The sequence below is a fragment of the Haemaphysalis longicornis genome, unplaced genomic scaffold (genome assembly GCF_048455015.1).
Source record: "Haemaphysalis longicornis isolate Haplotype H1 unplaced genomic scaffold, Haemaphysalis longicornis Haplotype H1 scaffold_6, whole genome shotgun sequence".
Taxonomy (NCBI): Eukaryota; Metazoa; Arthropoda; class Arachnida; order Ixodida; family Ixodidae; genus Haemaphysalis; species Haemaphysalis longicornis.
This window is the reverse complement of record NW_027526407.1, coordinates 109,442,703-109,455,093: the sequence shown is the minus strand read 5'-3', so window position 1 is coordinate 109,455,093 and position 12,391 is coordinate 109,442,703. Positions and strand designations below refer to the sequence as shown.

Genomic DNA, 12,391 nt, shown 5'->3' with positions numbered 1-12,391 from the left:
GTGCTGGCGGCGTTGTCGGGAAAAAAAAGTTGGCAAGAGGTGAGGACGCAGGAAATGTAGTTAAACAGATGAGAATTTGCAATGTGCAAGGGGGAGAATATAGTATGCAAATGCAGGACAAGGAGAGAGAGTGTTGCCACGCGCCAGCGAGCGAGTACGGCAGTTCCACAACGCCTGACGTTGCCAAGCTTCACGAGCTAATGACGAAGTCCGTCTTTGAGTTCACGTATAGTTCACAGGGGCACAGAATTCATATACGTGGAAATTGGAGGTGAAAGGCGTACATGTGGCCTCGCAGGGAATTAAGTCTCGGGGTGTGTGTGTGGGGAGGAGGGGTATTTTACAGCACCTACGAGGCGCCTGTTCTAACTTGTTCATGCCGTCCGTATTCTTCAGCACACCCTCCTTTTGCCCTCGTCCATTAGCCCACGTCAAGCTTGTCTCGAGCGCTACTGTTGTGTTCGCTGTCTAACGGCTGCTTTTTGCACAGTCGGTCGCAGAAAACCATTTGACTGTTGGGCGGAGCGGTACCATTCTGTAATACACGGCGGTAGTTTGCAATGGCAGGCTATTCAAAAGTGTGTTCAAGTGTTCCCTTTTTATTCTGCAGTTTTCTTCTTTGACGTTTCGTGAAATAACAAACCGAACTACAAAAAAAAAACAGTACATGGGGGGCGTAAATCGTTTTGAACCCTTTGGTGCAGCGTCATTTTTAACACTGGTCTGCCCGTATAGGCAAACTTGTTGGAACTGTTTAGTGTCCTTTTTATGGGGAAAAGCCATTATGAATGGCATATTGGCATGTATTGTCATGTTCGCGCGATATTTGCAGGTAAAGAAAATAGGCCCCAATGCAAAATGAATCCTTTAATATAGGCATCAAACGAAGCCTGGAGCATGCTAAATATTCTTTTGAAGGTAGGTTGTGCTTTTTATGATCACATAGACGGACACAAGAAAACTACGTACAATTTCACGAGTAGACGGCGCCATCTCCTCGTGAAAGCGGACATTTTTCTTGTGCCCGTCTCTGTGATCGTAACAAGAGCAACTTTCCTTCAAAAGCTTACACCAATTAGCCCGACATAAAGCTGTGCAAAATATTACATGTCCTGATCACACACTCAGAGTGTACTTTCTGTATTTAGTGAGTTGCCTGTTTGCATCATTATTGTCTGCCAGACATGTTGTCACTTGGGCATTACTCCAGCGTGCAGACCAGTGTTGCACAAGTAGACATGCTTCAGCGCTCTTCCTGTCACCCTCATCTTTTGCGCAGTCTTTCAACTAGCCAGCAACCAAGTCTTCATCTTCCCTCTCGTTATATTTTGTATGTACTGTATTACAGAGCCATAAACACATCAGCTTGTCTACTTTAATTAAGGAGGAGGTGCTCTTGCAAGGAACAAGATTCGGGTGGAGGCCGATCGCGGAACCAGAGGACTCTGAAGCTGGTGAGCTAACCAGGACTGGAGATGGGCCTGCAGATTCTGTGTACCAGAGGTTCCAGACGAGCGAGTTGGCTTGCAGACAACCGGGCTCGGTTCTACACCTGGCCGCGGTTGGTGGCCACGGCCCAGGATGGATCACCACACCTGCCACGTAGGGCGTGGTGCTGCCTGTGCTGCTTTGTCCGAGCAGTACATGCATTCGGGGGCCAATGCTCTGCTGCAACCTGGACCAACGATGACCCGCGGCACACATCGCTGAATGGGGCTTCTCGTGTTGGTGAGAGCATTTCCGTTTTTCTCTTCGCTTGAACTGGATTTCGGGGGCTGCACGTTGACCCTTGTGTCCTTGTTTGGTGCTAAGTTTCCCTTTCACCGTTCGCCATTGTAACTCATTCTGTTCCCTTTCTCCCGAGTTCCATGTGAACGTGTCACACTCCTGCAAGGCCAAGGGAATCTTCGCATCAACAATTAATTTTTCCCGAAAGGTTAGAGTGTCAAGCACCATACACTTGGCTGTTTGGCGTGGAAAGACCCAGCATTTGAAACATGTCATAACAGCAGGTAAAATCTTGCAGGGCTGCAGATTTTCATCGACATGGCTGTGTGAGGTTATGCGGGTTTGTAGTAGGTTTCAGGGGATATAAAATTTGCTTGTGCCTGCTTTGGACTGGCCCTTCAGACTTCGAATTGCTTGTGCGGTTGACGTCTGTGTAAAATTGTCATTTGTTGCAACTGCTCCTGCCCTTTTTTTTTGCCTTCACCTTTGGCTCTATCAGGTATGGCTGCTCTTAATCCTCAAGTCCTGTGGATGTCCATGCTCACGGGGTACTTTGCCTTTTTGGAGGTTTGTATTACAATTGTCTCTATCTTAGTTCTTTCAGTTCAGCTCATAACCACCATTTGCTCTCCTAGAGATCGCATAAATATTGTTGATTTCAAATTAATTCCAAATAACGGTTCGCTACTGTTTTTGCAGGAAGGCATTTTTGGATGTTAAAATGCTGTGAAAATTGTTAAAAATTGAACCTTGGTGTCACTTCTTTTTTATTCCCAGAGAGGTTGTGTCAGTTTTGTGCTTTTCGTTTACGCACCAAAGGCTTCACATAAAAAAACCAAAGCTTCATAATACTAATGGGTCATTCCACACGAAACGTTCTGGCCCAAAAATTGGCCACCGCCAATTCCGTTGAGAAAAGCAGGTGAAGGAATCCTGAAATACTATGAATACGTTGAAACCTTCATACAACAGCTGTAGAAACCCTAACGAGGATTTGAATAATCAGACATTTGATCAGTGGACAAAGCTTCCTCAAGGCAATATTACACTAAAATAATGCCGAGCACGGCAAACGCTAGTTCGGAAAAGTTTTTTTTCCACCCTCCGGTTTTGTTAGCAATGTAACCAACATAAATGAAAACATGCAAACCAGTTATTCTCGATAGCACAAAGGCAAAGGAGACTGGGAGAGGGTAAAATAGGGGACAGAAAAAAAGGAGGGCTGGTCAGCCTTAAGAGCAGAAATTGACAAAGGGAGCAATAGAAGAATGGAAACTTGAAGGGAACAGTGCAACAACGCCTTCCCAGAGGGCTCAAATTGGTGCGAGGGGCCAAATATGGCCTACCGTCGAAACAAAATCTAAGTAAAATTATCAGGCTAGATAGTTGTTCTAGACGGAGTTCACTATGTGCGGTGCGGCTTCTGTCTTCACTTGCGGCAACTTTTGCTATGTATATTGCACATCTGATATTTAATCATTTTTGTGGGCCACAGCACAGGAAGAAGCAGTTTTCCTCCCTTCATTGACCAGAGCAGTAGTCTGATGTGAAGTGAAGTTTAGAAGCGAACACATGCCCAGAAAATGCTAGGAAAACACCTAAGAGGACGTGGTGGAGAAGCGCCACTCTAATGTAGCAGGGCCGGCAGAAGACTCTTGTCTGTCGACATTTTTTAGTGGTAGCCCATATTGCGTCTCTCATGCCAAAGCCTAAGTGAGAAATTTGAAAATATTCTGTGTTGCTTGCGTATTTCTGACTAATGTATTTCCGGCTTGGAAGGGAGCCGAGTGAGTACTGAAAAGCTAGTTCTTTCAAACTAAACAAAGCTGTATTCAGTCTTTATGGACCCTTTACTGCATGTGTTATTGCTTGCTTGCTGCAGAAACAGTGCTGACGTTGTCATCTGTGTGTTTACAGCAATTCCGCGTTTTTCACAAACTTGTAATCCAGTTCCACTTCTAATACTGCTAAATGAAAGTAGTGTGGAAGTAGACACCCTGATAATCAAGCAATTGTTAATACACCGTGAAAATATGAGGAACGTAGCAATTACCACATTGCATTTGTTAAGCTGGAGCCCTGTGGATATTTTTCCTTATGGCCTCCTCTATACTCTTTTGTTGGTCCCCCACATCTTATTAATTTCCATGTCAGTGATATGTATTTTTTTATCATTAGATGCAAGAGGGGTGGATACACTGTCCTGCGGCCTGTTTTGCTGAATGAAAGTGGTGTCGAAGCCTTCAGAGAAGCACTGGTAAGTACAGCAGTAATTACTTTTAATGAAATCACTTCGCAGGAGCTTTGGAAAAACTGAGTGTTGCTTCTTTGTGTGGTTTTAGAATTTTGAGAAAAACGGTTGTGTCAGCGAAATTGCTTAAATTTCTTGGAATCGTTCCCAGTCTTCAAAAATCATCTATTGATTTCTCTATAATCTCGCTCCGAATAATCTTAAAAAAAAACCCGAAGAAGCAGACAAAAAAGGCATATTGTCAGCTACTAGCTACCAACCTTCAAAACAACTACCTGGTCTGATAACCACGCCACCACTGTGACACCGTGACACACCTCCTAAACTTCCCATACGGACCCTGGCATCAATGAATATCTTGATGTGTGGGTGGGTTTTGTATTTTTAAGCTATTTTGGCAGTGAAAACGCTCGTTTCTCACGAAATGGTCTTCCAGATCGGCCTAGTCATGCTAATACTACAAGCAATTAGGTTAAAGCTCCCATATTCAACTCATAAAAAGCTCTCACACAGTTGCACTTTCAACAACTTCAGCCAACGTAGTCATGAATAAAATGAGCCACTAGAAAAACAGTTGTCTTTAGTAACAGTTTTCTAAGAAAAATAGCTTGGTTGAATTTGTCTCATGACAGCTTATTAAAGCTAGAGTTTAAAGGTAATTCTTTTTCTGTGAACGAAGCGATGCTTCCTACTACTAAAACCTGTCCCGAACATCAAAACGCTCGAGACGGCCCGAAAATCCAGAAGCTGCCGTATGCATTGCGATGCTCGCTAAGTACACTACTTCTGCGTTGACGCTGATATCTCCTAAGAATAGACTTCGGAATATGGCACGCAGACAGGGCGGTAACTTTCTTTTTATCGCAGAAAGTCTACCAATTTTTGGGGTCTAACAAAACATTTTTGTGTAAACATAGTGATTAGGCACATTCTGCATCAGCTCAAAATGCAGATTATTCGATGCCCTTTCCAACAAGAGCAGATTCGCAAATTAACAGAATCAGTTTTTGGCCAAACGTTGCAAATATGGATAAGTTGTGTATATCAGTTCGCAAATAGTTTAAAAAGTTTGGAGTATAATTTTTACCAAACATAATAAACACATTTTGGGAAAAAGTTTAGTTGCCCAGTACAATTTGTCAGATATGAAAAACATGTTACCATGTGTGGTGCCCTCGTTCTGCAGTGAAGCCCTACCTCTGTTTCAAAATATGCAATTTCGGATAGTTTACTGAAAAAAATCGGGTGGTTTGGCATTATTAGAGGCACTAATTTGTCCCCACATGATGTAGAAACATCTTGTCAATGGTTGACATCGCATTAATGGTAAGGTAAAAATTCGGGATAGGACAAAAACTGCTTGGGGCTGAAAACAAAAGTCGTTCACTGTCAGTTTACTATCATGCACCTGTTGAAGCTTTCACTTGCTGGTTGCTATAATCTTCTGGCTCACTTTTCTAACCATGCTTTCAGGAATGAGGTGCGATGCACTGGAACAGTGCCCAGCTAGCTATCCCCGAGTAACTGTTGCGTGACAAATGAAAAAGGCGTTCAGCTCTATGAGCCTCCTGCATTGCACCTCCACCTAACATTTTAGAAAACAAACAATACCAAACTTGTGGCAGACTCTGTCAGAATATGTAGTTCTACTGAGGAGCAACTCTAGACCTCCGAAAATATCCTCGTGCAGAATCAAAACTGAAGCCAATTTTCAGCTCTCTCTCCTTGCCTTAACTGATGTCCGATGACTTGAGGTTATCAATTGACTTTCAACTGGAACTCTTATTGCACAAGTAAGGCATGGGTGAAGTGAAATCACAAACGGCATGCTTTTTTTGAGGAAAAGTAGTGGGCAACGAAGGCGTTAAGGCAAATCGGGTTGAAGTTCTCTGTCTAGTAGTGCCAAATATAAATTGCGCAATGCAGAAATGAAACAAATGACAGGAAAAGAACTGAAAATGCTAAGTGCACTTGTCAGACATGCGGAGACATCCACGAATACTTTGACTGAAAAAAAGCTACCCGTCCTCTAAACCAAAGCTCACTAGTGCCTACCTGGTGTCATTTTCTGGTAGTTCTCACCTTTAAACGCAGTCGGATTGCAAAGCTTACGACATCATTTGATACTTGACTTCTGTGAGCCATTTGATCAAAAAATCGAATGGTAATGCAGCGTAACCACAAGTGACATCCTTTTTTGTATAGCGCAGCAGCCATGGCACCTATCGAAACAACACATGCTGCTCAACCCTCAAAAACACCGTCAGAAATTTCAGTGTAGCCAGAGCAGGAAAATTAGAGCTGATTCTAAAACTGCAGTGCCTAGACTAACCAGTGGACTGCGTTAGTTGCAAGAGAAATGACAACATGGATATCAGAAATATACAGCATTGATGATCGGTGATCGGTGCTTTATATTGCCGATTTTGTGATGTTGTAGTTGTTTCTCATGTACCCCGGTGGTTAGTCTAGACACTACACGTTTAGGCAACCTTGAGATTTTAGGCAGTTTTTTACAAGGTGAGGCGTGTATGTTTTCTCAGAAGGGAGCGTTGCTGCTGCGCTTAATAAAAAAGCATGCGACTCGTGGTCATGCTGCATTACCATGGAATTTTCTTGACCAAAAGTCTTCCAGCAAGCCAAATACCAAATCATTTTGCCAGTTTTGCAATCCGATGGCAGTGACAGATGATAATTACCTGGAAATGACACCAGCTTTCCACTACTCAGCTTTGGTTCGAAGAAAGGGTCGTTTTATTTTGTGAAAGCTTATTTCTGAAGGTTCCCCGCATGTGTATCAAGTGGACCTGGCATTTTCAGCCACTTTCCAGCAGTTTTCATTCTGATTGATTGATTGTAGTGTTTAACGCGCCGACGCAACGCAGGCGATGAGGCGCGCCGTAGTGGAGGGCTCCGCATTAATTTTGACCACCTGGGGATCTTTAACGTGCACCGAAATCTCGTACACACGGGCGTTTTTGCTTTTCGCCTCCATCAGAAAAGCGGCCGCCGCGGCCGGGAATCGAGCAGTTTTCATTCTGTTTGTGGGTTGCAAACCTAATATTTCGTGCTACTACGCAGTTACCCAACTTCAAGCCGATTTGCCATAGCAGCCCCGTCGCCCTCTACTATTCCTCGAAAAAAGAACGCCTTTTGTGATATCGCTTGACTCATGCCCTACTTTTGCGATAACAGCTCCAGCTGAAACTCAAAAAATAACACCAAGTCATCGGATATCAGCTCAGACAAGTAGAGATTTCCAATCAGCCTTGAACACTACCAGCTGTTCACTGGCCAGTTTTGTTAGTACGAGGCTATTTTTGGAGGTCTAGTGTTGCTTCTTACTGCGACTGTCTATTCTAGCAGTCTCCAAAAGGTTTGATATGGTGCCTTTTTGAAAATGTTAGGCTGCACTCTTTTCGCCGTGCGAAAGCTTGCGGGGCACAATTGTGGTGCATCGCAAGTTATTCCTGCAAGCAGGGCTACCATAGCGAGTCAGAAGATGACAATAAACCGCAAGTGGAAGTTCTTGTAGATAATTCATGATCAGAATGTCAACAAAAATGCACCACTGAGATTGGTTTTAAATTCCAAGTGGATTTTTTGGCATCTCTTGTTTGCCGTGAATCTGGTGCTTGCTGTAGTCCTTAATAAGATGTTTTTACATCACGTGGGGACTAAGTTGGGCCCCTAATAATATCAAACCATTTCAGAGAACCATCCAAAATTGTGTATTTTGCACCATGCGTGCAAGCACCACCTGGGCACCACGGGGACAAATTAATTTGCACTAGTGAATTTTTTCTTGGACAGGATTTTTTTAATGTAAACCTTCAAAATGCGTATTCTAAATTTTTTCCACTATTGGTGGTTTGTTATACACAACTTCTTTTTTTTCATTTTTCTTTACGGTGACAAAATTTTGATTTGGGTTTTTTTTTGCGATCATTATTTATGCAAACATTACACAACTGGTGCTAGCAAGGGCATTGAATCATCCGCATTTTTGCCACTGCACTATGTGCCTAACCAACACATTTAGCAAAAATAAATGTTTTCTTAGAGCCCTAAAAACTGGTCAATTTTCTGCGGTAATAAAAGAGTTGAAATCAACGCTGGTGTCAGCTTTACTGCATGACTCTGAATTTGTGCAGAGAAGCCGCTCTAGTGCATGAGAAGTTCGAGAACAAAAAGTTGGACATCCAAAGTCAATAAATTGGGATAGGGAAACTAATTATTGTGGCATGTCCCATCAAGGCTGTAGTGTCAGCTTTACTGCATCGCTCACAACTCGTGCAGAAAAGCCCATCCAGGGAATTAGAAACTTTGGAACAAGTTTTGTGCCAAATTTAATTATATGAGAAGTTAAAAAATCAGGGTACGGAAACTAAACGCGTTGACAATAATTCAAATAAACAAGTGGTTTAAAATTTTTTCTTGTGGCCACTAAAAACATGAAGAAACCGAGGCACGTAACAAGGCAGTGGTGTCCTTTGTACTGACAAGTTAGGTTTCTTTTCCATCAGTAATAAGTGTGATCTAGATAACTACAACTGTAAAAATTATTTAGTGCTTCATGCTTTCACTTAAGCTAAAAACTGTTGAAGGAAAAAACGAAACGGGGTGCAGACATTGCATGCAGAGTAGAAAATATAGTCAGCGTATTGAATAACTTTAAAAAAGCATCAAAGTTAATCAGTGAAGCGTAGATAGAAGATTCAGGCAAATTGCTATCAAGCCTAAAAGCAAACAAAAAACGCAACAAGCAGCACACCCACCGGTTTTTGCCCAGGGAATGGGGGGAATCTATGATGTGTCGTTCCCATCTGGAAAGTCGATGTAACCAATTTGGCCCTTGGCGTTTTGCATGTACCCACTCATTGCGAATCATGCAAGTACAAGCCTTTCTTGGGCCAAGTTTGACTTCTGCAAAGAAGCTAAAACACTGATTTGGGAGCTTTTAGATGTTTATTACATAAAAAAACAGGAGCACAGTGAACCTGTATTGCAATGAGCTTGAATATTTAGAAACTTCGCTATGATTCCTTTGTTAGCATTGTGCGGCCCACTATTAAAGGGTGTTATTTTAGACGATGCACTCAATAAACTTAGTTGCAAGCAAGTGCTTGTCCTATCATCTTCTTTGTCATGTGCTATGGACTCGACTTTTTAAGAACTATGTACCAACTTGCCTCATGCTTTTTACTAACAGTTTGAGTTAGGCTTTGTACCCCTCCAGTCTTTTGCAGTGTGGAGCATGCCCTTTGTGCAGCAGGTGTCTCAGTTCACTGACTGCTTTGTTACTCGTGCTGCCTTTAAGCTTTACATAGATATTTTCGTACCATCAAAAGGGGGGAGTAGCAGCCTTTTGCACTCATAAATTCTTAGTCTCCCTCCCTGGAGCTTTCAGGTCCTCTTTATGGATGCAATAATTTTTGAAGCCTTTGCATTTCTGGGGTGTCCATATGTAACTTCATACATTATACATATGTTCCCTCATACAAAACATTTCATAACAAAAGCCAAATGGCGAAGCAAGGAAATGTAATGGCAAGAGGTGTGCTCCTCGCCCTCTTTTTTGTCAGGCACTGGGCAGTTAGCCTGTTGTTGATGATTTTACTGTGCTGGCTACAATTTCATTTTGCTTTTGTCTTATCGTTCAATTTCTTTTCATTGATATTTCTGGCAGGTCCGAGACAAGGCCTGGTCCGAGACGCCAGGACCCGAGGACACCTTGCAACGCTTGTGCACGGCTTGTGAAGATTTCTGGATTGACTTCATGGACTTGTGTAAGAAGTCTGCCTTAGAAAAACAGCAACAAGGAAAGGAGCCTTTAAAAGTTATTGCAATTTATTTCCACAGCAGTTTAACCTTGCACCAGCAGGTATGCAAAGCTGGTTAACACAAAACTTTTTTTTGTGATTTAATATCATGCCTGTTAGTCTAGCAAACCTGCGTTGTGACAAGCCATAGCAAGCAGTAAAACATGCTTAGTGTATCTTTATTTTTAGGCTATTTGCTGGTTATTTTGTAATTTAAAACAGCTGTGATACCCTAAGCTGGCTTTTCATTCAAATGTGTATCACTTTCGTCTTTAATAAAATAATTTTCAAATAATTTTGGTTTGCTTTGCTATACTTGTATGAAACTGCTCATGAAGCTGCATGCATGTGGGCTAAAATTGCACTTGCACGTATACTGCAATGATTCCACCAGCAGTATTACTGACCATCTCTGGGAAGGTCACCCATACACTTCCACGACTCTGTCGCCATAAGCATCACGGGACTCTTTAAAAAGGGGCGTCCTCATAACTCTTGTTACAGGGTCGCGATGATCTGTGGGCAGCGGTCCCGTGACTCTCTTTTTTCTTTCGTGGCAGTCAGTGCTGGCTCTAAGGAGGTAGTCACCCATATTCTACTGTGACTACTGCAACGGGGTCCGTGTGACCCCCTTTCAATAAGAGTAGCGTGACTCTGCGAAAGGGGGTCGATGAAGAGTCAAATCTGTGGCAAGTAAATACCCCCCAAAGAGGGTCACAGGGACTCCTTTTTTTCTTAGTGTGTGGACGACCTTAGGAAAAGCTACACGATTATTTCCGGATGAAGAAAATTCTTAGAATTATCATGGCTATCAATGTGTTAGAAGTGTTCTTTGTGGCGCTGTGGCTACTGTTCTAGTTTCTGTTGAATTTTACCCCATGCACTTTTGTTACTTAGTGTTCACATCAATCGGTGACCTTATCTTGTAATGAAATCAAACCATCTGTTCGTCTTCACAAATGAAGTCAGGAGCTCCTTGACGCTTACGAGGAGGAATGTAACCAGGTTATAACCTACTAATTTTGCTCTTGTGTAAAGGACAGTCTAATACACTTTGTTTGATATTAAAAATTTGGTTTCAAAATAAGTGAGGAGACAGTGCTGTGGCATTCGATTAATTGGGGCTCCGCCTTGCACGTCACTGTATTTGCCTCCGTGTAAGATAACTGCGGTTGAACACAGACTACGCAGGAGCACCACTTTGCTTCAATAAACCTGCATAGCTACAAATATATCTCTCTGTTTATGGGCGAATGAAAAGACCTGCAGATGTCAGCTGCATGCATGCACCGAATGTCTTACCACGTGGCCGAATAAATGAAGCATGCCGCATTCACCCATAGCAAGGTACGTAGTTTTTGTAAAACCAAGGCTCCTACACGACATTCATATAAAACTAGAGACTAGAGTATTTCAACTGTGCTCCAACCTGTGCTCGAAATACACGCAGCATAGATTGTGCGCCAACTCCTTTCGTCACTGAACGACATGTGCATAATGAACTCGACAAAACCCCAAAACGTGAAACTGGAGAAGTTGAAAGTAATCCTGCATACGGTGATGAAGCTCACAATGCTTTCACCAAGTCAGTAAACATTGAATGCAAAAGCAAACCAAATACGGAGTTAGAATTTTTACTAGCGAAAGCGGGAAAACCATTCCCTTGTTTCATGGCATACAATCCATAATTTTGAGGACGTGGAGGAGCATGCCATCTTTGCTTTAACTGAAGCATGCAGTTGTGAATTAGTTGGCCCATTGAATGAAGTGTTGCCTAGATGTCTCAGAAGTGCATTGACTCAACAATCCAAAGAAAAGCGTAGCGACTGGTCTTCGGCGTGTGCACAACGTCTCCACAGCGTCAAATCTCTTCGCGTAGTGAACGGAGACTATGGTTAAATACCAAGTATCGTCACTTGAACACACAACACAGCACGACGGCGGAGTGTGGTATTTCGGACACCGGAAAATTTACACAGAATCCAGACACAGGGTTTCAAAACTGCCAATCAACTTTAGGATGGCCTTTTGTGTTTGATGAGGTTGGGTACCAAAAACCTATGCTTTATTTATTACATTTCGTATTAACAACATTGACAATGGGAACTATATTAATTCTCCGAGTATCACGACCAAGCTGACCGGGAGACCTTGTGTGAGTAATTTACAAGATACGTCTAGCATGCTGAAGTGTAAACGCAAAAAGAACCGGGAGTGTCAGTGTGAACTCAAAGGTGGACGTTCTCCGGATAGTTCCATTGTCCATTCAATAAACTTAGACATCCTTCGCATGAAGGCTTGGTATTGTGATTTGACCAATATGTATGGGCGCTGAAAATCTGATCCAACTGTTGATGGATGTGTATATGCGTTCGTCCGTGACACGTCGTTGTTTGAGTTTTTTCATTGTCCCTGGATATTGTCTGGACTGGGGTCTATAAAAATTATGGATGTCAGTCTGTGGGCGAAATATATTGCTAGAAAATGGCAAGCACACTATCACAATTTCCTTCTGAAAAGCTGCTTTTAAACGTGTATCAAAAGTATACTTTTTGTGCACCACCCTGTGTGAGTCCTGTCCTGCAAAAAA

General features: G+C 42.6%; 1 protein-coding gene across 1 annotated transcript; it reads left to right on the top strand.

Moving 5' to 3' along the window:
• The first annotated feature begins 1,460 nt into the window (after positions 1–1,460).
• On the top strand, positions 1,461–10,065 carry LOC144141870 (uncharacterized). The gene is made up of 4 exons (XM_077673348.1): positions 1,461–1,728; positions 2,228–2,295; positions 3,907–3,985; positions 9,669–10,065. Exons 1-4 carry the CDS (start codon positions 1,711–1,713, stop codon positions 9,879–9,881), a joined length of 378 nt encoding a protein of 125 aa, XP_077529474.1. The 5' UTR covers positions 1,461–1,710; the 3' UTR covers positions 9,882–10,065.
• The last annotated feature ends 2,326 nt before the right edge of the window (positions 10,066–12,391 follow it).

Excerpts from the sequence above, each read along its gene's own strand:
- LOC144141870 (XM_077673348.1), top strand. Across the intron at positions 2,296-3,906 it reads GGTACTTTGCCTTTTTGGAG|ATGCAAGAGGGGTGGATACA; the intron begins GTTTGTATTACA and ends TTTTATCATTAG. Across the intron at positions 3,986-9,668 it reads AAGCCTTCAGAGAAGCACTG|GTCCGAGACAAGGCCTGGTC; the intron begins GTAAGTACAGCA and ends TATTTCTGGCAG.